The sequence below is a fragment of the Morone saxatilis genome, unplaced genomic scaffold, assembly GCF_004916995.1.
Source record: "Morone saxatilis isolate NCDOM2014 unplaced genomic scaffold, NCSU_SB_2.0 Contig5, whole genome shotgun sequence".
NCBI lineage: Eukaryota > Metazoa > Chordata > Actinopteri > Moronidae > Morone > Morone saxatilis.
In genome coordinates, this window is record NW_023340095.1 from 6,467,060 (window position 1) to 6,493,365 (window position 26,306).

General features: G+C 38.5%; 2 protein-coding genes across 2 annotated transcripts in view; one reads left to right on the forward strand and one right to left on the reverse strand.

The window, feature by feature from the left end:
• Positions 1-833: 833 nt before the first annotated feature.
• Positions 834-5,715, reverse strand: acmsd (aminocarboxymuconate semialdehyde decarboxylase). Its single transcript, XM_035676146.1, has 10 exons — positions 5,577-5,715; positions 4,235-4,279; positions 3,387-3,483; positions 3,251-3,300; positions 2,688-2,924; positions 2,424-2,517; positions 1,984-2,079; positions 1,682-1,854; positions 1,227-1,325; positions 834-1,032 (listed from the first exon to the last, which is right to left on the reverse strand). The coding sequence occupies exons 1-10, from the start codon at positions 5,631-5,633 to the stop codon at positions 970-972; spliced, it is 1,011 nt and encodes a 336-aa protein (XP_035532039.1). The 5' UTR covers positions 5,634-5,715; the 3' UTR covers positions 834-969.
• A 1,231-nt stretch (positions 5,716-6,946) lies between these two features.
• Positions 6,947-26,306, forward strand: part of tmem163a (transmembrane protein 163a) — a 57,168-nt gene continuing 37,808 nt past the window's right edge. Inside the window, exons 1-2 of the mRNA XM_035676007.1 lie at positions 6,947-7,296; positions 12,935-13,054. Coding sequence (XP_035531900.1) covers positions 7,095-7,296; positions 12,935-13,054 — 322 coding nt within the window. The 5' untranslated portion in view covers positions 6,947-7,094. The remainder of the gene's footprint in view (positions 7,297-12,934; positions 13,055-26,306) is intronic.

The following is a 26,306-nucleotide window of genomic DNA, read 5'->3' on the forward strand; positions in this document are numbered from 1 at the left end:
AAGACGCTGCGTTTAGTTTAGGTTATTTAATAGACTGTGCGTTATATTTATTGACATGCCATGTTTCATTCTCTTTTGCTGACACCTGAATTTCCCTCCAGAGATTACAGTAATAAAGGTTTATCTTATCTTATTTCCATTTAAAAGAGGGCATAGCCCATTAACAAGCAATAAGACATGAGGGAACTTCCCAGAATATTGTTTCGGTTTAGATATTTTTTTCCTGTGTATATTTGGGAAGTGGGCAAATAAATTGAATTTAAATGGTATTAAAGAGGTATTGAGTCAGTTGAATCTTTTCTGCACAAAATCATTGACTAAAGGCCTATGCTTTATTTTTGTAGTGTTCCATTCATCTTCACTAGAAAAGAAAATGCCTTCTCTCTATGACCAATGAGCATAGGGTTCCTTGCATAACTCGTTCTTTGAAGTAGAGCACATATTAGTGAAGCTTTTAAGCAATTTGAGTCTCTTCATTGTTGAGGGATCACATTAACAGGAAAGAGCTGTTGGGGGCTATATTTAGAAAGACAACTGGAGCAGCCCTGCATATGTATCCTTTGTAATAGTGGGACTGACTGCAAACGTTTCTCTAAAAACACTGAGTGAAAAAAGTCCTCTTTTTTTTCTTATACTTTGACTGTCAGTGTAAATTAATACGTTCTCATCAAACTAGAAACTCTGTTAATAAATAGCATCTTACTGTAGAGTATATATCATTGCAATATAAAAGCACACGTGCCATTCTTGAACATTATCAATAGCAACTTCTGTTTTATATCAAGTTTACACAAATTAGACAATTCACAAACTACTGAGAATAAAATACTTAATTACTTTATTAAATCCATAGACTGTATAATATTAATACAAACTAATCCAAATTTTAATCATCCATTAACATGAATGTTTGCATAATTCCTTTGCGCTGACTCAATGAGTGTTGCAGTTGTGTCTCAGATTTTGCTGTTACTCAAATTGCTCTCGTTTCAGGCCCAAAAAATCCAGTGCATTTCCTGCAAGCAATTTATCCTGCAAAACAAAAGTAAACGTCATTTTGAATACTGGATTAGACATACAGTACATTAAGATTTGAAAACTCATTTATTAATTTATAAATTTAAAGTCTGAAAGCTAGCAGAATGAATCACATTTCTTTATGTCAAAATGTTGAGGTTTCTGACATGCTACCAAAGACTAAACATATAGTGTAACAATATTGTTACCTTTAGTGTTCGATCAAATTCATCCATTGACTCAATCAGTGACCCAGGCTGCAGCTCACCCAGCGGGAATGGATAATCTGTTCCCAACATCACTTTATCCTGAAAGAAGATTACATGCATGCTCACTTTCGTAGTGTTGAACATGTAGTGGACATGTTCAAATATACACATTTGCAATATCTCAATAATATAATTGATTATCAGTTGAATTATTCTGAAGCATCCGAGAGCTTCCACACATCGGAAGAGCTCTGTGCTACTTTAATGAGCCCGGGTACACAGTTTTTGTATCCAAGGTAAAATGGTTTTTACAGAAATAACTACTGATATGTTCAAACTACCCACACACACACCCTCCACTCACAATACTCCCTAAGTGTGTATGAGCTCTCTGTGGCAGGGTGTGTGTGTGTGTGTGTGCGTGCACTCTCAATGAATGATGAATGCAAGCTCACCTTTCCAATAACATCAACGAGCAGTTTCAGGGAGGTGGGATCGTGAACTAGGGAGTCAGTGTAGAAAGAGCCGAGGTATTTCCGTGGACTGATGTTGTTATCTACGGCACACAGGTCAGGGCGGACTTTGTGGCCATGTTCAATTCTGCCAACGGTGAATGGAAAAGAGCCACCTGTAGCCAGATGAACAAACAAGAACCATACAGCAGCTCATAGCATCTTTAATTGAACATGAAGTAAGAATACTTTTATATAAGTTGACACCTTAGTTTTTTTCATTATTACACTGAAACATACTATACCTCCATGTGCAAAGCAGACTTTCAATTTAGGAAATCTCTCGAAGACACCTCCGAATATCATCGAGCAAATAGCCATGGTTGTCTCTGACGGCATGCCTGCGAGATGGAAAGGATAACAAAACTTAATGTTGTAGTTGAGCATTATTTGGCTCTGTTGGCCACAATGCATGGAATATGAAGTGAAAGCTACAATACTCGAAGAAAATCAACACCATTTTTAACAAATGGGAAAATACAATGATTTAGTTTTGATGGCTTAATCAGTCATTTAGGAAGTAGTGGGTATGGTCTTGCTTTGTTATGGACAGATGATTAAACATGGATCAATTTCAGTCACAAAGTGGTTGTATTTTCAAGAGAAAAAAGTGTTTTTTATTTTTTTTTATTGACTAGACTGGGGGGATATTCAATATCTCCTGTTTCTACTCCATCTCGCTCACCCACCAGCCAGGGCAGCCAATACTTAGCCATCCTCCCATCTGTCTGCATGTCCCATGGGTGGACAAATATGGAGCAGCCCAGCTCCTCAGCTGCCTGCAAGGAAGAGGAACAGCCAGATCAGTACTCCATGAATCAGAAGTTGACCTCTGAATACAAAGGAATATCTTGCAATTTAGAATGAAATTAGTCAAACCAGTAAAGTGTAAACATAGGTACATTTGCTATTACCAGGAAGGATATTAGTGCAACATTCAATGTCTCACAGCATAGAAAGGATGGAGTTCAGAGGCATTGAGGTCCCAGTTGTTGATATGTGAGCCAATCTGCACCCCAGGAAAGCCTAGCTCCTTCACACAGCGCCTCATCTCCACCACAGCCAAGTCAGGGGCTTGCATGGGCAGAGTGCCCAAGCCCACAAACCTCTTGGGGTGACTATGCACTGTCTGGGCCAGATTGTCATTTAAGAGGACACAGAGATCCAGCGTGTCATAAGGTTTGGCCTGTAACCCAAAAGTGGGATTAAAATAGGTAAATATACTGCATCTGTGAAAGCTGGAATACAATTTGAATCATATATTCATCGTAGTGCCGGTGCTTCTGTGACTGCAGGAGAACCAATAGTTCACCTAAGAAGCTTTGCAGAGTACATAAGCCACTGTGGCTTTGCACAAAAAGTCTAAAATTTTATTTGCTCTTTTTTTTTAGGTAGGTGCAGCTCGCAATATTTTCAGGCACAGTAAACAAATGGATGTTTCAAGTCTTAAGCACACAGCAATAAAACATAGTGGCTGCATTGTTTTTTTTATCCAAGCTGCTCAAACCTTACCCAGTAACTGAACATTACAGGAACTGTGGAAAGGGCTTGAACTGTGACACCTGAAGGTTATAAACAGAAACATCAATCTAGGCATCAATAAGGACACTTTAACACTTGTTGTTGTTTTTTGTGTATGTGCATATACCATGTTGATCCATGTCTCTTATGCGTGCATTTGCATCCCAGCAGTTTTCTTGAATCACTCGGAACAGCTTCCCATCTTTCATCATCTCTGCTTCACCCTGAAACGCAACATTTACACTAGTAACATCCCTAATTAATTTGACTGCAATTAAAATGTCTCTTGCCTCTCTGTTATAGAGTCAGACACCTTGGCAGATTTAATGTTCTTGTTCTTGGTCATTTCTCTCATGTAATTTACAATTTCAAGCTCATGAGATCATGTGACATTTGGCTTTCATAGCACTTCAAAATACATCCACATGATGGCAGCAAATAGCTCACTATGAAACATGCTGTTTCATGGAAAACATGCAAGATGTAAACTTTTATTCACATCTAGAAATAAAATTTCATCACAGACTGTCTTTGAAAAGGTTCTTGAAATGCAGATATAAAAATAACATCTGGACAGTGTTTTTTTTCTTTCCTGTTAAAGGTTCTAATTAAAAAATCTCTAATCTTGGATGCTACTACACCTGTGTGACTTGAAGTCTGATGATTGAATGCATCAACTATTCGCCCTTATCTGCAGTTTGCTGATGCCAAAAACTCAACCAGTGTCTCCCACTAAAAGTTGCAGTGGCTACACAGCTGCCATGCTGCTCTGTGTTCTGCTGTGTTGAAGTGAATCTCTCCGCTGATGCAGAGGCACCGTGCTGAGTTCTGCAGCTGCTCATACGGAGAGGACCAGGCTGACAGGTCCAACGAGTGAGGTGCAGCCAGGAGGAACCTACTGTGTCCCCAGCATAGTTTGCAGTACAATTGCATAAGTGCTTGTACTCTACATGCATACAAAAAAGTGGGACTCACCTTGCAGTGATGGTGAAGCTGGACAAACCCATCATATCCATACCTCTGTAACACATGCAAAAAGTGATTATGCTTCATAATTTATTCAAATTTCATATACTATAAAACATACTATGCATTAGATTACATATCTGGTGTGTTCAGATGTAAAATCTATATGAACGTGGGCATAGTTCGGTATCCCCCACGTGAACTACTGTAGAAAAGCCTCTATTGATTGTGTTATCCCATCTGCGAGGGGTCAATCTTCATCCTGGAGGACTATCCACTCCAATGCCCTGGATAACTCAAAGTAAATGCCATCTGAGGCTGTTGACTCTTTTGCATACAGATGAAGCTGCAAATGATCTACATGAGCAATACAGCCAAGCCCCATTTCATATCCTTGCATAGCTGCAGTACTGTGTACTTTGTTGATGCCACAGAGAAGCCTTAGCTTTTCAGTGCAAAATGGGTTTTACACTGTTCTTTTAAAATTGTGAATTTATTTCTTCAAGTAGCTGTTTCAATGAAAGCCTGCTTCAAATTTAATTTATTTGTAGCAGTTCAACAGTTCTGTTTGGGTTCCTGAGAGCTCAGGCTCAAAAAACATACTTGATATTGTGTTCACCTTGATACTTAATGACTTTTCCAAATTTTATGAGAACTCATAAAAATGACTATAATTTTTAGAGGTCCACTACAGAAGATGATTCATTACTTCTCAGCTGAAAATGCAGTGGTTTTTCAAAAGCTCAAATGATTGGTGTTAACATTTATGAAAAATATTTTTTAATTTTAAGTCTGATGCCTCAAGTAGCAGAAAAGCAACTCATAATACAATTTTATTTACAAAACATGCCTGTGTTATTATATTACTGTATACATTTCCTTATTTATATGGGAAAAAGGGATGCATGAAAAGCTTGTGGTAGGGTGAGGGAAACAGTCTCTCCTATCCAGCACTAAACATGGGAAATCATTAGCTAAGGCCAGGCCTCCACAGTGACATAGACATAAGAGTAGGAACAGATAGGACAGGAAGGAGCAAGGCCAGAGCCACCTATTGATTAAAGTTTAACCATCCATAGAGAACACAGATTTATGGAGTGAGCTGTTAAACTCCCTACTGACACTCCAATGGGAAGATTCTGTACAATTTTATTTTACTGGCATTAAATAGCATTGAATTCAAGGAGAAGCTCTGCCTGCTATAGAATTATTACAAACAAAGATGTGTTTTTTTTTAAAACTGACTCAACCTACCACACAAAATGAGATCCAGCCTTTAGATTGTGTGGATTTACTCACGCTTATAAGAAGTTCTCAGATCCTTAATGAGCTTGCGTTTCTCAGTGCCTACCTGCTTCAAATCGGGCCACTCCTTTGGTAAAATATGATTGTGAATATCAACCTTCATCCTTGTGATTACCCCTGGGAAAATGTGGAGGTCTGCTGCCAGAGATTCCTTGCTGTAACTAAAGGCAAACCCAGCTAATTCATACTCCGCCCTCAGACAGAAACCAATGACCCACAGGTGAATGGCTGTCGGGACACCCTGGTAATTTATTACCTAGCCTATAAAACAAACAGAAAGTAATCATTTGTCTCTGTATGACATTGAACCTCATTGACAGCTGATATTCTGAACCATGAAGTGATATTATAGCCTAAAACTACATTATTTACACCCCAACCCACTCACACACTCACACACACAATAGTTCAAAGCAGTTTGTGTGTGCAGCCGGCTGCCTGCATTATGCTGAGTCAGAGTTTTGTGCTTCTATGTCTGTTTATGATAAGTGCAGGTTTGGATGTTGCCACACTTACATTACGCCTGGCTTTTGCTTGCAGCAGTTTGACTACATCTATATATCTGCTGCACAGATCATAAACACGGACCACTTACCAGAATGTAGAGCAAATACGAGTCAGGGTGACTGTTATCTCACAGAAATGTTTCTTTTTTTTCTTTATTCCATATCCTCACCTGCTCACAGGTGACCTGCGTTTCGGCGCCACCTGGTGGTTGATTGTTGCAGCATAGAGAACACCGACAGATTGTTTGGCAGGTTGTTTCACTAACAAGGCTAAGGTGTGGATAATTTAATAAACATGAACTAATAGGGCGATTATAGGTTTTAATTGGAAATTCAGCATCAAGAAATATGTAAACTAAACCAAATATTACCTCTAATTACATAAATAAGCACTAGATTGGTAAAAGTAGCAATTTGGCGTCATAATAACAATATACGATTTATTAATAATATTATTTGCATTAAATGATGCTTGTTATAAAAAAAGCTCTCTAAGACCCATTAAAGTTTCGTTTCATAAATCAAAACTAATTTGTAGGAAAAGTGCGTCCGGATAGATGCCACTGATTATTTCATGTAGTGGCCTGTATGGGAATAAGGTGCTGAGTTCTGAGAGGAGGAGAGAAGGAGGAAGGGGAGGAGGAGGAAAACATGCTGGCACCGCCTGTCAGATTCACAGCAGATCTCAGCAATTTATCGCATCGCCGCATCTAACCCTAAACTGTCTCTAACTGGCTCCGTCGGACAAGGTCTACACTGAGGCTGCAGAGCTGCTCCTCGCAGTGTTCACTTCACTCAGAGGGAGTTGGTTCGCTGCTGATGCTGGGGAGATAAATCCTTTATCTCCCATCTTCTCTTATCGCCATCTCTTCTCTCCCCCCCCCCCCATCCCACCTCCTCCCCCCCCCCCCCTGCGCAACTGAGTCGACACTGGTGGCATACTGGACGCGCTGGATGGCTGCTGCACTTAGCGAACCGGCGTGAATCTTTTTTTTTTCTCCCCACCATCATCAATCATCTTTCTCTGCCTTTGAGCCTGGCAACAAAAAACTGCAACAATGACAGACCCGTCGACCCATGAGTCCTACCCTGTCCCAGACCCGACTATTGTGGATCCCTGCCCGGCCACGGTGCGGAACGGCCAGTGCGCCCCGGATGGCTTCACCAACAACCATCACCAGCAAGCCAAAGCCCCCGGCCAACCTGAGTCGTTCACCACGGGCCAGGAGATGAAAATCACAGACAGTGTGGAGGGAGAAGGTAACTTCATCTATCTATCATGTTTGTAGCTGGTTTTTAAAAGTTATGGATGTGCGTGCGTGCGCGCGCGCGCGTGTGTATTAAGGGGGCCCTGGGGAGATGGGAGGGGTATTTTTACCATTTGAGGTATTTTTAGTCCGCTATTATTTGAATAATTTATGATAGTCCTACATCAGCAGGATTCAGATTAGAGTGAAGCAAAAGTGGAATTCAGATCTTAGAACACTGTTAAACTCATTCTAGTCCCCAAAGCCATCCATTCATTCACACATTTATTTCAGTTCTTTATATTACGTTGCCTCTGGGGACAAAGTTGGCTGTGGGAATTCAGTTGTTCTTTAAAACATGCACAGAGGCACAGCTCAGGCTCAGTCAAGCTACATTCTGGTACCAGTCACATGCATGAAAACCCTTAAGTGTGCTTTCGCATTTGCTTAAGCACACGTGTCTGTGTGTGATATTTCTACTAATATAGTCCCATACATCATCTCATATACATAAAACCTGTGAAACAACACATTCCACTGTGGATAATAAGAGGGCCTCAGTTATACAACAAACCCTAAGCCTGTTCCTTTGCTTATATATTCATTTAGCTGATTTATTTAATGTCATGTACGTTTACTGGATCTGTTGTCAAGGGATAACTGACATTTTAATTAAACCGTGTAGCTTTAACCAGCCTTATGTTTCTAATATAACTGTCTTGAGTAATAAAATCTGAAATGGTTATGCTGTGTCAGCTATGTTGATTGGATTTGGCTTATTTGTGAGAGCTGGAATCACCATACAGGATCCATCTTCTATCTACCTAAGCAAAGATAAAGAAAAGGTTAGAATGAAGGACGATAGAAGAAAGATGCATTTCACAGTTTTTGTCTTTTTCCTACAATTTGTTGTTTATTAGAGATTGAAGACACTGGTCAGTTGGCAGATTTAAACTCCTAGGAAGAAGATTGAACCCTTAAAGTGGGAGTAGTTACACTTCCATAAAGTCTGGGAACTTGTGAGAGACTTCAGGCAGCAGAGGCCAAGATATCTTGACTTTTAGTCCCTTGCATGGGTCGAGCTGATGACATCACTATGACATCACCAGGGCTACTTTTTCTTGACAAAGCTCCTCGAGAACCATAGTAATGTCATTATACAATGGTTTTAACAGGCTGAGTACAACTGGTTTTATGGTTAAAACTGCTGGGGTGCCCCACTTTAAATGTATGTAATCTCTTGTATTATTTAACTTGTATAAATAAAGGTCATTACCTTCAGAGATATTAAAGGCTACATGAGCAGGCACTGAGGAGGAAATTTTACTTTAGAAGTCAAGCGATTTCAGTAGATGTTTAGCGAAAGCAATCTTCAAACAAACACATCATGCACTCACATTTCCGCACAATATATTTCTCACATTCACACTCTCCCCGTCTAACTCCCTCCTCCGCTTTCCTCATCTCTCTCCCAGAAAACCTCTGCAGTCTGATCTTGCTTATCCATGCTAGTGGTATCTATCTATCTATCTATCTATCTATCTATCTATCTATCTATCTATCTATCTATCTATCTATCTATCTGATCTATGATGCTGATATATGAATCAGTTTATAGTTATGTCATATAGCATTACAATAAGACAGGTAGGGACAGGCTTTCAGATTATTTAAAAAAGTAATTAATTTATTTCTTTCAGGTCAAACTCCTCCCATGAGTTTAGTATTCAGTCATGTGTTTCCTAGCACTTTGTGTATGTGTGTGTGTGTGTGTGTGTGTGCGCATGCAATCAGCCTTTTGAGCTACAAGGCTATTGCTCAAAAGGCTGCTGATGTTAATTATTTTTAGAAAAGAAAGGTGTGACAAGAGACAAGTGTCGAGAGGAGAGAGAGAGAGAGACACTCCAAGCTCTCTCCCACACAAAACCAAACACAAACCTGTGCTTGTGTCACAGAAGGATGTATGAGGAGATGTCGAGCACATGCCTTCTGTCTGATCCCCCCGGCCTGGGATCATGTGAGCGAAGTGATTTAAGCATGCTGTCTCACTTCCCCCTCTGCCTCACACACACTCACTCACTAACACACACAGACATACACACACACACACACACAAGGCTGGTTAACAACATCTATGTCCTTTCAGTTTTTTCCTCTAAGTATAGAACTTGGACATCATAGTTTTTTTGTTAGTTCTGAATTATCTTTTATTGGCCGCTGTATTTGTAATTTTATAAAATAAGTTTCTGTATCTGCAGCTATTCATAAAACGGTAATCTTGAATAGTGCAATCACTATTTTTTATCTATCTCGTGTTTGTTGTAAAGTTATACAACCCTGAGCTTCAGTTTTCAAACTGTAAACTATGCTAATATCCATAGAAAATCATCAGAGCTTGTCCAGTCAGAGGTTATAAGACATGTTTTTTGTAATCAGTACAAATGTCAAACTACATACTGTAAGTTATACTGCTTTTTATGTAAACATTTAAATATTGAATGACCACAGTGAATATGGAAGCCTAGGATAGGAAGAGCTTAATTGTAGCTCTAAATGTTCCTACATGGACAATACACACATGCACATTTTTCCAAAGCTATTTATTATATAAAGAAATGGAGACCCCTCAGATAATTCTCCCTTTAAGCACAAGCCATGTGATTTTCTTTGACTTTCTATCTTAAAAGAAATCAATTAAAGACAGATTAAGTGATTTCACATCAGCTGGATGGCAAATGTCAAGGGTTGAATGGGTCTGTGCTGTAAACATGCATCGCAGTGATAAAAATGGTCTGTGTCTGATGTTTTCCCCTTCATGTCAACAAAATGTACATGTTTTAATTAATTCAATATGAAAGTAATACATTATGGATGCATAACTACTAAATATACACCATACTAAGATGTCAAGTTGAACTTTCTTAGTAACGCTCCAAGAGGTTTAACGTATTTCAGATTTCTAAACTAATTACATTTAAATTGTCTGTCTTTGCCTCCTATACTGACATAAAGAAGCTATATCAAAAAGTATATGTTTCCAGATGCATAAGCTGCTTATGATGATGCTTTATACTTACAGGTTGCCTAAACAGAGCTAAAGTCAGATGAAGTAGTGCAGTGCTTGGGTCACGCTGTCCATCAAAAACAATTGGCAGTTTTTAACTGGTGGGAAGCTGGTGAGGGATCATATCCTTGTAGCAGTACCAACTCCCTCTGGATGCTCTGTCTGCTCTGTCTCCTTCTGTCTACACCCACACTAGACAGTGGGCGTTAACAACAACAAGGACTGCATTCAGGGTGAACTAGATTATAAGAAAAAAAGGGGAGAAATACAAAGATAAACACAAAATTAATCAAATACAAGTGACAGACTTATACTATTGTTAAAAGGACTATTGGGATACAAGACTGCATTTTTGATGGTACAAAATAAACGAAGGTTAAGGATAATAAGAAAAGACAAGCATCTCATTGAAACTGAGGGGAACTCCACTGATTTTACATGCAAACTCACGAGGAGTACCGCTCTCATGGCTCTAGGGAAGTTTTATGGTCTAATAAAATAGAGTTTTAGATTTCAATTCTCTTAGCTCATCTAAGTTTGGTCATGGACAGAAAGCCTGCTTAACAAACTGGATGTGTTGAGTTTGAAAGATGTGGGCAAGGGCCTACCAAAAAAAATGCTATTAGTTGCATTATGGGAAACTCTGTCTTTTGTGGATCCCTCAGATTTATGGAAGCGCAATACTACAACAATGTAGTTCTCCTTACCTCATAAAATGGTTTGATTTGGCACTGTCACACAGTCGTGTTGCTATTAACAGTGACAGTTTTGAGCCTCTATTTCACATCTTATTGTTTTCTAAAATGTTTTGTAGGTCTAGTTGTTCAGTGTCAGGTGATTAATCGCAAAGTAAACTTGATTTTGAATCTGGTGCTAATGCTGGTCAGGATTACAAAATTCAAGGTTCAAGAGTAATGGGCGGATTTGTTTGAGTTTGGGCAGATCTACTGTGAGTGATTTAAGGTTTCCTGTAGATCAAGTGATGGCACCCTCACAAATATTTACAATTAAATATTTACAACATGAAGGAGAAAGAAAGTGAAGGTTTCTGGAGTATTCAAAGAAATTCAGTTGATTTTTTTTTTTAAAGGAAGAGGCATGGAAGAGGCAGAGTTCTTTTCATTTTTAAGTTTTTTATGCACAATCTTGCGTGCCAATGCGTGACTTGAGCACCACTCTCCCACTGCAATGACAGTGTTATCAGTGTTGAAGCTTTGTTATATGCCAGTTAGAGAATCTGTCTGTATTTCCCGTTACCTGTCTGTTTTGGGGTTCAAACTTGCAGTCTGAAAAGAAAACACCTTTTGTGTCACAGGCGACTGACTATAAGGTCCCTGGTACAAATTTCTGGATAGAATGACAACTGATATCATTAAAAGCTCTTTTGGAAGTAAAGGTTCAGCCACATGAATATTGCATGAGACTGCAGAGCCAGCCTCACGCTTCATGACAATGGAACAGCCTCAGGCAGTTCAGAATCTGGGCTGTTTTGTCTGTGACTTCAGGCAAAGACTTCTCACACAGAGAAACAAGACTGTAAGCCATTAGGAAATGTATAGGGACTGTTATATCGAGTCTTCTGCTTTAACACCATCTCTGTGTCGTTTTTTAGAAGGTAACTGTGCCTTAAAAAGCTATTATGGTTGGTTACCAAATGCAGATTGACTTGTTTTGTGATCTTGATATACTTCAATTGGTTTCATTGGTAATTTTATTTTTAGAGTAGGTTATTTCTTAATTGCTTTGTATAAGTTTGAGGGACTACCCTTACTCTTAGCTGTGAGAGAAGTTCTGTTTAAGTTCAATTTTACAAGCTATCACAGAGCTAAGCTTCACCCATGACCTGTAATCTGCAGTGTAACGTTGTGCCTTTAAATACCCGCTGGTCCGGTGCTCTTTAGGTAGGTGTGGAAGATGCATGGAGGGTGGAGAAAACTGCTCCAGTAATGTTCGAAGTAGTAATACGTTCTCATTGATAGGCCCATTAGGGCCTCGTGCAGGTGATTGACTCTAACAACAACACAACCTTTCTCTGAACAGTCAGTTCCTTGAGCATTTATCTAGCAGTTTCCGACCTCTGACCTTCCTTTGGATTGCAGGAAATTGAGAGACTTTTCATACAATGTTACATAGGCTGAAGGACTGGGACAAATCACTGGTTCCTTTCATAATTTCAGGACACAATTATGTTATTATATTGTTGTTTATTGTATGTTGTTCTGAATGACTATATTACAGTAACTAACCTCATTGACTGGTCTTGCATATTGAGCGCTTATTATAGTCACGAGCCAAACAACACAGCTGTTGTGAAAGGGATCCAAATCCTGAACTTAATTACTGAAGTGAATTCAAACAACCTTTAGCATGGGCAACATAATTCTCACCTCTGTAGGACTCCTAATTTTAACTTTATTTTTTCACTGACGGAGTACTGATTATACAACAAATATATACAAGCTTACTTAACCTCTGGCTGCCTGGTGTGATCACACGATAAACTGTGACATTAGAAAAACTTTACAAAACAGAAATAAAATGAAAGAAGGAATTGTTCTTGTAACAGAGTTTCTGTGTCTCATTGCAGGTCTTCTCGAGAGCAGCATGCGCTTGAAGCCCCATGAAGCCCAGAGCTACAGAAAGAAGGCACTCTGGGTCTCCTGGATCTCCATCGTGGTCACACTCATACTGGCTGTGGCAGCTTTCAGTAAGCATTCAAAGTACTCGTTAAGTACTTAGGTGTCATGCAGTAACTTTGTATGTGCTCTCAAGTAGTGACTGGCTGACTGCGGCAGTTTATTTCTCACTTCCCTGTTGACTCAGAGGAGATGTTGTCATCTAAACGTCTGTTCTAGTAATGGTGCAAACATGTAGTAAGTGTTACAAACATCTCTCTTACAACGCGGGTTTGGAATAAGAATAATAACGAACTATAAATTCAAATGAAGTACACATTTTCAGCAAACCTATCTGCAGGATGCAAGCATATATTTGTTAGTTGTGTGGTTTAAGCACAATATTTGCTCATGTAAATATTTTAAATTTTAAATTTATCTTCAGTGATAATCTGAGCTTTATTTGAAGAGCCGAGAGCTAGAATGAAAAAATTATGAATCAGTACATGACAGAACACTAATGAAAAAACACTGAGCTAACTGACTCCATGGCTAAAAGTGCATAAAGGACACATTTTCACTGGATTCTTTCAGTAAGTCCAACGAGCCTCACTGCGTGTGAAATCAACATATTATAAACAGACTGCACAAATTTTGAGCAGTATGACGACAAAGAGCATGTGTCTTTAACCCGCACTGAAGGTCAGCTGTCCAGAAAAGCAAATGAATGAATCACTGCAATTAATTTTAAAAGCTGTAAAGTTGAGATGATTTCGCCAAATGAACAGCGTAATTGTTCTCTGTTCGAGCAGGGCGGTACTGTCATACTTTTTATTCCAAAAATGTGGTTTGGTGCCACCAAAATTTAAGTGGGACAGCGGAGGGGCATGGAAGACAAAAAGAAGAAAACAACAAGAGGTGTTGTGAAATTGTATTGTTGATTGCAACTGTATTTAGGAAATATGGTGGCCACGAAACTCACGCAAGGCCCTATCTACAGCCAGTGTTTGGCTTGTCTGTTCTGGGCTACTGTAGAAATATGGCTTTTCTGCTTCAGTTCCATGAAAGTCAACCGGCAGTGTCTGTAGACTAAAATAGCTAATTCTAAGGTAAAAAAAGTAAACTATTCCAATATTCACGTGATTATGCACTAATGGAAACTATAAATATCATATTTCAATTCTGACAATAGATCCTTCTAAATGTTACAAACTGAGGTTTAGGAACTATTGCTCCAGACCTCATTCTTCCATCCTGAACAGTTTCATACCTTCAAGGCTTTCTGTCATTTATGTGGTAATGACACGTATTTCCTAAAGGTAAATATACCAGATAAGATTTGAACATGGCAAACATATGAAAATATCTATTTTCAAATGTGTAGTTACAAGCGACAGATCTTTTCACAGACTTCGTTGGCCCTCGTTATACAAACACATGTGATTAACAATGGTCAGATGTGTGTATAGATATACTGATATATTTTCATATAACTATTAAGGTAGCAGATGAGTGCAGGATATCGAATTCCAATATTTTATTCTGCCTCCCCCCCAGGAGTTGTTATCAAAGAGGTATAGCTGGGAGTGTCTCATATGTACAATCTTATGTCCAGGATGTCTTTTACTGCTTCAATGTCCCTTTACTATGTGATAAACATAAATGCATGTTTCTATCAACCTCCATCTCACAACCTCTGGAACAAAATGATTTGTTGTTCTTTACGAGTCTGCCTAGTGCTGCATTTTTAAATTTTTTCAATACCTCAGTGATCCCTCTGATGTTGTAAAAGGATGTTGCAACAGCTTCAAACCACATTTTGTTGTCTTATGATACAGAGGATGTCTACCGTGTAACGTACTGCTGTGAGTGCAACACGGAATGCTTTGTCATCCTGGCTAAGCATGAGTTTCAAGTCACGATGTGACGATGATTTATAGCATCTTTTAGCTCATTATTTTTGTTTTGCTACCAAGCACACTACCAAACATCGTCACAGTGTCTTTTCTGACTGCAGCAAGTAGCTGCTTTCAGTAAAAAAAAACCCACTGTATTCTACTTACCAGACAGACAGCAACTATCTGGTGAACAACATTTTTCTTAGAAATTAGTGGAGAATATAAGATTTTATATTATTCATATATATATATATATACATCTTATGGCCAGAAACATGGCTCGAAATGAATGGTAATGTTCCTCTGTATCTGAGGATGGATGTGTAAATAAGCAAAACACCATATCACCATATCAAAAAGGTGAAAATATGTCAGTGTGTTGTTCTTTCCGTGCCCTCCAAATGGTAAAAAAATTAATCACGTTCTGCAGTGAAATGGTAATATGATGCATTAACTGCAAATTAATACAGCTTCTTATTTCTGAATGACATTCCTGTTGTTGATTCATATTTTCCATTCTCTTGACTTGAAACCAGTGCAAGGAAGCATGGAAACACACTCTACAAAATAGAAAAATAGAGAATTATTTTTTCATTGGTTTGGAGCCAGAGATCCGACAGAGACAAAGTGTTCGGACATGGAGACTTGGAATAAAAGATGACCCACAAAAATATGAACCACTGAAAACAAGGGAGACAGCCTGGCTACTTCTAGGAAAGAACAAGAGAAAAGCGGGACGGTGGTGCAGGGAAGTGTAGACAGGCCCCCCTCCGCCAGTCATAACTGCAGCCTCTAGAGGACGTCTTGGCGACACTGGGTTAGGAAATTAATAAATGAATACAAGGCTTCCCTGAGAGGCTGGGTCCTGAAGAGGAGACAACTCCGTGAAAGACAGCAGAGAGGGACCAGAGAGGGGAGAGACAGATGGATATGGAGGTGTGGAGCGAAGCTCTGAAAGGTGCGATGGTACCAGGGGACGAGGCAGGATGAGTCCTGGCAGCCAGCGCTGGGGATTTAGTGGTTGTGATGGCTCAACTTTAAAGAACACCAGCGTGCCGTTTCCTCCCGCCTGTGCCCTACTTTCTCTCTCTCTCGCTCTCTCTTACTCCTCCATCTTTTATCTTTTACGTCCCATCAGCTTGTTTCCTTACCTCTCTACTTTCTTTACCGTCTTCTTTATGTGCTTTCTCATCGTATCTCTCCCTCTTTGCCCCCCTTTACTTTTTTAATCTATATTGGTATAACTAGATCCAATATATTCTGTGTGGGTAAAGTCAAAAGATTCAAGCCGTGCAGTGTGTAGCAGAGTGTCTAGTTAAAATGGCTTTTCCTCCGGTGGACATGTATTAATAAAGCATGGTAAAAGTCAAAGTCCTCTTTATCTATTATATATCTTTCATCCTGTTTCTACCAACCTTTTTAGTTTTTGCTCTTTCTCTATTTTCCAATCTTTTTCTGTCTCCCTTTTTCTCTCTCCAAGGAAAACTGCAAAGATCCTCTGCCATTCTGTGACCTTTAGCAGTATTTTAACATTTAGAAGGGACAAGGACTCAAGGCTGATCCTCTACGTTCAGTGGTATTGCCTCTTGAATGTCTTGACCATAAATGGCTGCTCTGTGTTAGCTCACAACCTTTCCTGAGAAGCTGTCTTTTGTGCTCTCTTGGCTAGCTGTTCACCTGTGAAAGCAGTACTAGTCCCTGAGGTTTTATCAGACTTATCAGGCTCAGAGTGTGAGCAGGGACCACACTTCAAGAGGTATCAGCAGGTATGTTATTGTGTAGCTGTACAGCTAGAATTTAACTGGTCAGCAGAGTGTGAAGGAGTAATTAGACAAACTTTGCTAGACACCACTGACAAACACAGGAAATATACATAATTTCAGGGAAACAGGCAACTATTTACTTTGATTCTCTGCTTAAATTAAATCAAAATAGCCAAAGAGATGCGGCAGCAGACACAGCAATCCTCCCACTCTGTTGTTCTATGTAAATAAGGGTCTGAGACAACAAACGGTTGTCCAGAGACAATTTTTTATGCATTTTTTATTCTTTTAAAAATCCTGGTGAATTAAATATCCTAATACACCAATATAATGTACAAGATGGCAGTGTAAAAGAACACTACAACTTACAACTACGTTTCCTTCTCAGATTGTATCTCCATACCATAGCCACCTAAATAATTTGGTTATAGATGGCCAGGGGAGTTTCTGTTTACATTCACTAAGACATTGTGTATATCTTTTTATAGCCCAGACAGAAAACATTAGCAAAAATGCCTGATTTATACTGTATTTCTGTGTCGAACATACCGCAACAACTGTGATTGATCCGCTTGGTGTGTGTGCATTGTCTGACAATAGGAGGCGACTCATGCCAGATGGGTTAATAATGCTGTTTGAGAATCCCATACACATATTGTCAGACAAGTGTGTCCACACACAGACAAATAGCACACATGGGACACTGCCTCGCTCTATGACATGCTTCTTGTATGTCCCCTCATATTCCCTCATCCTTTTGTTTCACGGTCAGCGAGGGAAATGAGGAAGACAAAAAACTCAACACAATGGCATAGAAACCCCACCACAAGCTAGTGTTTTGGCAATGTTATTTGCAGAGAAAACCCAGACACACCAGCAGACAAGCATAGATGCTCACTACGGCACAGGTCACTTGTACGTACAACTATAAATCTGCATTTAGCAGGAATTTTCAGCACGTCACCTGCCTACTTATACACACTGTTGTACGTACATGAGAACAAACGAAATGGTGATCTACTCATAGAAACATTGCTCTATAGCACCACACTAGTGATCAAAAAGGCTATACCTTTAAATGTATGTGTACGTATTAGTTAAACATTGACTGTTAACTGTTAATTGTTAACAGGTATTGTTGCCAGATTGATAAACCTATGATGTATGATTAACAGACACATTCCAGCCAATCAGAAAAGCAGATTTTCTTTGTGGCCACTGGCCATGGTATAAAATACAAAGGACAGGTATATTTATTATTATACAGTTTTGGTTTATTCACTGCAAAGCAGAAACTCAAATAAATGAAAAAAAAAAGAAATATGTATTTCCTTCAATTTAAATGGTATTTCACTGGAGTCTCTTTGGAGCACTTGTGCTTTAGCTTTTGAACTACTGTATAAGAAGATAGGCTGTTTTTTCAGCCTTTCAGTGTTTCTTATTGCAAACCAAGGTGTGTAAGTAACTGAATAGATATTGTTTCATTATCAGGTATAAAGGAAAATTCTCAAATGTGTTTATGTGATGCATTTGTATTGTGCTTTATAAGTAGCCACAGTAAAAGCTGTTCCATATTCAGAGCCACCAACAAGGATGGATTTCAGATTGCCTTACAGGCCTTCTAGGGACAAGCTATAGGAGCTGGGCGGTGCACTAATAGGCTGCCACACGATCAATCAGTGGCGCTGCCAACAGCCATTTAATGTTTGAGCAAGAAAGTGGGAAGCTTATGCTAGGAGGGAGCAAAAGAAGGAGGGGGAAGGAGGGATATAGGCTGGGAATAAAGCTGAAATTGAGAAAAAGAAAGAAACAGGAAAATAGGAGGGAGGCAAATAAGAAAAGAAGGAACAAGAAGTACAGGAAGTGTGTGATGGAAGACAATAGAGAAAGTTAGAGTGGGCCAGGGTTAGATGGAGATAGAAAGATAGATATAAGGCCAGTGATAGATGGAAGAAAACATTTTTAAGCACTGTAGAGCAAAATATGCAGGACGAACAAAAGAAAGAAAAGAAAAGAAAGAAGGAAAGAAAGAGCTAAGACTTCTACACTGCTTCTCTCACTTTTTCTCTGTTGCTCTCTCATTTTCTCTCTCTCTGCAGTAGAGCTGTAATTACTGTGATTTAACCCAGATACATAAAGTAAAAGCTGAACATAGTTATAAATAAACCATCACTTTACAGATATCTATCTGTGCCATGACTTCGTAGCTGTAGATAGGAGTAGCTGAGGCAGAGAGTGTATAAAAAGTTAGCTCAACTTTCACAGAAAAAAACATGTTTGACACATGGTAAGAAGGAAATTGGGAAGAATTAAACACTGTAACTATGGTCGTCTGCATTCATACAAGACCCAATTCAGTGACTGCAGCTCCCTACACATCTCTGCTAGACCGTGGAATAATACCAGACCTAATACAAATATTTTAACTTAACGAAAAAAGATAATTAAACGTGCTTTTTGAACAGTTTAAAGTGAAGAAATAATCTATTGTATAAAATCACACAGTTTACAATCTGAGTGTTTAAACATAGCAAGTGTCTTGTTTTTCTATGTGAGTCCTTGTTTGAAATGATAGAAATGTAGCATTCAATTAAAATTAATTAGTTAGTTATTAGTTACATTGTGCTGGCAAAGGGAAGAAAAACACTGAAAAAGTAAACGTGCAAACAATGCAGGAATTGAACTTTTCAAGTCGCCTTTTATTAGTTTTAAATTTTTATGTTTTATGCTTTCAACACATTTGTAAGACCTCAAGGATACACACAATGTGTTTTGGTTGGCAACACCAAATGTAGAGAAAACTCCACAGGGCACCTTTAAGTTTGCATTAGCTGAGTTTGATTATTTCCTCACTGAGCAGCGGTAAAGGCAAAAATATCTCCGGTATTGGTTGTTATTGACTCATTGCTCCAGTTTATTGGCAGATCTCAGCTTTAGTACGATGTTATGTAAGCAATATTTGGTCACTTGCTTTGTTTGCATGAAGGATAAATATGCACCATAGGGAAGAATTGCATTAGTTCTGTTTTACAGTAAGTAATTTTTTTGCCCTCTGGTAATATTCTAGCCTACAAATACCACTACAAGACCAAAACAAACAGTAAATTGATCCCTATAACAAATATCATCTTTGTATCCTTACTTTATATCGCTTTTTCTATCAGTGAGCCACACCATTTCACTGGGTTCTTTCATCCCTATGAACACAGGTAACACTGTAGTTGACTCACAGGGGGTATGTGGTGGCATATAAAGACCATATATTGTGTATCTATCTGTGGGATGGGAGAGGCAAATGTTTGTTTAAAACTTCTGTGTCCAGCTGTTTTAGGAAATACTTAAACCTTAAAAAAAATGGAACTATATAGGTGTGACCCATTTTAAAGATTAATGTCTTCAGAACGAACAAGCTAGCTTGAGGCTATGGGAAATACCGAGAGACTTTCTAATGCATTGTTGGTTTTGGTCTTTTCATGGGATTTATTGACAGTAAGAAAAATAGAATAACACCAGCCTTATCCTTTAAATAAAATGTGACTTGATGTGTTTTCATAGTGACAGGAATTATATTATAGATCGCTATTCGCATCATGATTAATGATAGACTATGCTAGATGAGAATGAACATGTTTGTAACTAAGACAGGAGATGTCTGTAACCATGAAATGTCACAGGATAATAATTCTTTATGTCATTATTTTCAACACAGTGATACTATCGGGATTAATTTGTTGACATAAGATATGCATTTGCTGACTCCTGATGCTTTCACTATCTCATTTGCTAGATGTGAAAGAATAACATAGCCAGGGAAAAAAGCAAATGATGAATCACAGAAGACGGCAGAGTGTACACAATAGAGATGTTTGCATTCAGCTGTAGGGTGGTATCTGCAGGCCATTCATCATATCTGGGCAGTCACTGCAGAAACACAGTCGTACCAATATCCATCTCTCTCCCCCTCCTCCCTCGCTTGCTCCAATTCTACCTCCTTCTGCGCTTTACTCCCCCAATCCCTCATTCCCACCCACTTTCCCTCATTTCTTCCTCTCCGCCCAAACCTCCTCCTTCTTTAGCTTCCACTTCCATCTTCTACCCCCCCCTTACCTTACTCGTACACCCAACTCCACCCTTTCCCCCACCTACTGTCTGTCTCAGGGTAGAAAACACAATCATTTATTCATTTGTTTTCCCTTCCCTTCCTGTGCAGTCTATTTTTACTAGTAAATACCAAGTTGCCAGACGGGTAGGAATGCTAAGCTATATGGTATCAGACCTAGAAATCAAGACCTAATCTCCCAGTCCAAATGTTCATTGTGTTTTTGCTGCAACCAGCAGCCTTTACATGTCACTCTGTCGGTCATTTCCAGAAATATCACTGCACATTTGCCATTGTGGGATGAGACTATAAGGACTGATCCTCACTGCTGTCACTTCGAGGCCAGCATGCCTTGTTTGTTATCCCAGCTTTCAATCCCAAGTGAATTGCTGTAGCATTTTTCATGTTTTTTGTGCAAGAAGATGTACATGCTTGTGCAACCTACTATTGAAAACACAAATGCCCACATAGCTAGGCATAACATATGCATGCCTATGAAATTAACATCAATTTCTGGCCACTAACCGTTCGGATCATTAATTAATCGTATTTATCCGACTAACCAGAAAGTGTGTGTGTGTGTGTGTGTGTGTGAGTGTGAGTGTGAGTTTTGTATGTATATGTGTTGGTATGAGTTGGCGCTTCATACATCATCTTCTACAAAATTATGTACTTGTTTACTGCAGTATTCTAGGTCCATTTACAGTCTTTCTTCATCTTTCAGTAGAACTAAGTAGTTTCTTACCCTTCTGTTTAACAACTAGTTTCACATGAGGAATATTTTCACGACTCTTCATAACACCATTTGTTTAGTCATTACTATTTATTCAGTGTCTGCTAGAGTTTGATATTTCTTTTCCATGATGATAGGTTATTGAAAGATAGGTCTCTGCTATTTCTGCTGATAGTAAACTAATACAAATAAAATACATTATTTGAGTATGAACACAAAGCACTCTGAAGAGATACTAACAAAACATCAGAATTTTTATAATATTTGCAGCCAAAGCACAAATTTCTATAATGCAGATTTGCCAAAATGTAACTAAATAGGCTAAAAACATGGAAGAAGTTTGATATTCAGATGTTCAGAGAGATTCATCCTCAAAAATGTTTAATTAGTTTTCACCATACTTGTTGTTCAGTACAGAATAAAACTTGACTGACTGAGTGTTATTATTACCACTTGATCCCACCTTGTGGGACTTAACAGTTTGCAGAAAACTGAGAAGCCTACGTGTGAGGCCATCTCAAAAGTGCGTGCAATATGGCCGTGAGAGCAATTACACAAATTTTATTCAGAATGATTTTTAACAAATTTAAGTGTAAAACCAGTCGTCTCCCATCTGAATACAGATATCTTTATGACATAAACAGGTTATAGCTTTGCTTTACACCACTAACTGATGGCACATAATGGTCAACGCTGAGGTGGTCCGACGTTATATGCTGTCTAATTAGAGTGAATGTCATAACCCTGACCTCTAATTGCATACATCATACTGTATGTCTCGAGTGAACAGGGCAGGTTGTCCTCTCCCGAGCCTGTGAGCATAAATACACAATCTTAACAATTGTTGTGATTTCCCTCAATTACTGACTTTAAGTCCAGATGTAAAATGTCATGAGCTTCCCCTCCACTTATCTGCCAGCTGCTGAAAGAGAGCCCCATTATTACTTGAAAAGATGCCTATTCAAACTAGATTGCTATTATCAGATGAGCTAGGAATTTGCAGTGGATAATTTGGCCTGAATCCCTACTTTCTACATGAATTTGTTCTCATAGATACCTCTTATAATTGTATTCTAATACTCCACATACCTGCTCAGTGTTTAGTAACTACCCCTGTCATGGTTTTGATTCTAAGTGGGTCTACACATAAACAATAGCAGACAGTGCAGAATGCTGAAGCAGAATGGGCCTACAGACTGGCTGTTGACTGGTATGTTAATCTTTAGTGGTTGGATGTCTCATTCTTTGCATTATCTATTGTATTGTGTGGTGAAAAGGATAATGCTGTCTTTTACAGACCATGATTTGACAGCATGTGCTGAGACTGTATTTGCCATTTACTAGCAATTATATGATAAATGGCAATTGTTCTGTGTAATATATACTGGCTTCAGCAGCATGCAGCATCACTGTGTAGTATCTTACTGTTGACAGAATGAGGACAAGGGTACTTTGACTTCTCAGGGATAGAGTGAGGTTACTGAGGTGTTAGGTGCTCTGCAAAACCACTCTCTATGATTCCTACTCCCAATGACTTGAGGATAGGTACACCATGAAGATTACACATTAAAGTACATCTAGTTTATGAAAAGTGGATAATGGTATTTTCACACACTGTAACAACAACTAAATTGTTGAAATTTGTGTTGAAATTTTGTTAAAATTGTTTATCTGAACCATTATGAATATCACTTCTATACAAATTTGGGTATTGAATAACATATTACACACTGTTCCTTTAAAGTAGCCTTAAGTCATTCGAGTCAGTTGCACTATAGTCAGTAAGATTTAATGTGGCTGTAATCTCAACTATCATCGTACATTGCAATGATACAGCATTATAGCTGCATGGTTTTCTGCAGAAGTACCACACTGTCACAATAAACAGATCCCCTGCTATTCACACACTCTCTGAAGCTCCTCTGAGCGCAAGCAGCGAGTTTGTCTTCAGCCTTCTCGGTTTCTCACACCAGATGCTTCAGTCACATCTCCCCCTCCTCCTCTTCAGCACCAAGAGGACACAGACAAATCACACACACAGATATTCATACATAAGCATACATTTATAGATGTGCCATCCTCACACGGTAGCAAATGACGTAGGCTGACGACAATAATACATTTCTTAAAGCAGTACAATCAGAAGTATCGGGAACATTTGGATACAGTCCTAGTAGTTTTCTGAATTCAAAAGCTTATAACAAATGAAGCTGTAATCTGCAACAGCTCTTTCCCTGAAATATTCTTGTTACTTGCTACCCTTGCATGGATTTTATTGTTTTATTATTAACAAGACAACCTAATCTTAATCATTAGTGATTGAAGAGTCCTCTGTGTGTTTGCTTTGGTGCATGTGCATGAATCTGTGTGTATAACACTGGTTGTTTGTAAGTGTTTGGACTCAAGTCCTTGTTCTGTCAACTTATGAAATGTTTATAGGGCCAGGATAATGTCACAGTTATAAATCACAGTCTTAATGTTCTCCGAACACCCATTTTTCTTCCTCTCTATTAGTCTTAGTCATTCCTCTGCATCCATTATTGGATCATGGCCAGGCCTGGACCACTAATTAAGTAGATTTCTGTTTTTTATTTAAGTTTTTCTTGTTAATATTTTGTATTTCCTGACATGCATTCATTTAAATTATGAGGCCTGAACAGGGGAAATAGAAAATAACTGTGAGATCTATCAGGGCTTTGACCCTTTAAATGCATGTTGCAGAAATAAATCTTGTTCAAAATGGCTGTAGTTTTAAGGCAATATGTCCTTTTTGACAATTACGCTGATACAATACCTGAGTTTTGTTACCTTGATACCTTACTTTGAGGATTAAAAATGTTCAAATGTTATATAAATACAAGTAGATGCACAAGAACTTGAAATACAGTCTAAATTTGAAAAGAGTTAGTTAACATGTGTGCAAACACAGAATGTAGTATGATACTCAGCCTAAAATGAGTTAACATAAGTCTATGAATTATCCAAAGATACCTAATCTGTTAATGATTGTCTTTGATTTGATAAAGAGTTTGACTTAAACTGATCATGGGAAATTAACCACCTCTATACTTGTGTAATAGAGATTGTTAAAATATGATTATACTTGTTTAAATGATAAATACATTCCTTCATGGTCACCCACATCACTAGAGGCACTTCTTAAAGAGATTACAATATTTTATACAAAATGTTAAAGTTTCTTTTTATAAAAGCACAAGGGGTTCTGTTTACACTAATGCTCATTCTGTGGTCATGTCTGTAAATAGTATGGGAACTATGCTGGGTTGCATCTGTTTAAGTACAAAGCCTTTGAAATAGTGTGTGTGTTTGCATACCTCTGTGCTGTGCTGTAAACCCTTGATGTTTAGGGGATACCATGTGGTCATGCATGGTTTGTTACACAGCTTCAGTCATCAGATCTTGTGATTAAACTAAATAAATTATGAATGCTGAAACAGACACACTGAAAACATATATTCAGATTGCACAACATACTCTCTGCTAATGTAGCCAACAACATGAATTTAAGGATTTTTTTCTAACTGATTCAATATCTGCTTTTAAAGCATGCATTTTATTGTGCTAGTCCCACTGAAACATTACATCATTGTTACTCATATGTAGAAATAGTTTAGTGTTACTGAAGACAAATAAATCTGAAAAACATTCTGGCATTTCGTAATGAGACTCAAGCTTTTTTGTTTACACTGGGATTCAGGTTTTGCCAGTGTTGTCAAGGTAACTCTGTCCCTCTCAGCATCGCTGTTCAGCCTTGTACTCATGCTGATGGATTTCTGTTTAGGTTTCACACTACATTAACTGTCTGATCCCACCTGTAGTTTGTGACAGGTGGTCAGATGTTACAACCATGCTGTTTAGTGGCTTTGGCGTGGTTAATGGGCCCAAGTGACTCTATGGCAGCCGTTCAAGTCAGGTCCAGTGTAGGTTTAACATGAATTTTAAACAGAACAGTATGATTGTTAAAGAGCTCCTATTGGCTTGAATCAGTAAGTGATATATATTTTGGCCCATGTGTGTTCATTCCTTGCATGATTACCGCCTTAAAATCTTTTCTGCACACAGGAAGCTAAAAATCTAAATGAATGAAAAACAAGCAGTCCAAAATGAGCTCAATGATGGTTAAGCTATTGCAAAACCATTTTTCCCTCTTTGGATATTTGGGTTGAAATTTGGTTTTGCAGTTGCATTATTTGTGGGTAATTAATTATTTTATTAATTAAAACTTTGCGACATTACCTGTTGCTACTATTTGGTGCTACCAACATACAAAGTCGCCTGCTGCAGCTTTAAAGAGGAAGCCATTGAGGATATTCTACCTCACTGCAGTAACACTACACTATTGATCCCCTTCTTAAGACAAATTGTTTTGAAAAGCCTGCACATGCAGGGTAAGGGATAATTTATTTTCCAACCAAGGCAGACCAAGGTCCATGGCTAAATACCTGTAAAAATTGTGTTTTATACCAAACTCTGTGTCTCTGTGTTTTACTGAACTAACAAATAACGTTAATCAGTGATACTGACTAGTGTGTTTTTTCAGGATGAAGTCAATGTATGAGTTTGAATACACTTTTTTTACTTCTCTCTCACGCACTCTTCATTTTGCTGTTGATGTGTCAGGGAACTTGGGGTTGGCATTGTTATCAGAAGCCACCAAGTGTTTTATCTGTGTATTTGCTTGGCTGTCAAAACCTCTCCACCTGCAGCATAATTATAGAACTCACACCATCTTTTATCAGTCAGCAGCACTTGTCTATTTTTACTCCTCAAACATGAGCCAAAGAAGTGAGGTGGTGCGTTGTGGTGAGATATAAACGTCAGGAGAAAAAG

Bases quoted from the DNA above. Each gene is read 5' to 3' on its own strand.
- acmsd (XM_035676146.1), bottom strand. From the start codon at position 5,633: ATGAAGGTTGATATTCACAATCATATTTTACCAAAGGAGTGGCCCGAT. The intron at 2,925-3,250 runs GTAAGGTTTGAG...TTTGGGTTACAG, and splicing joins CTGTAATGTTCAGTTACTGG to GCCAAACCTTATGACACGCT. The intron at 1,326-1,681 runs GTGAGCTTGCAT...ATCTTCTTTCAG, and splicing joins TCGTTGATGTTATTGGAAAG to GATAAAGTGATGTTGGGAAC.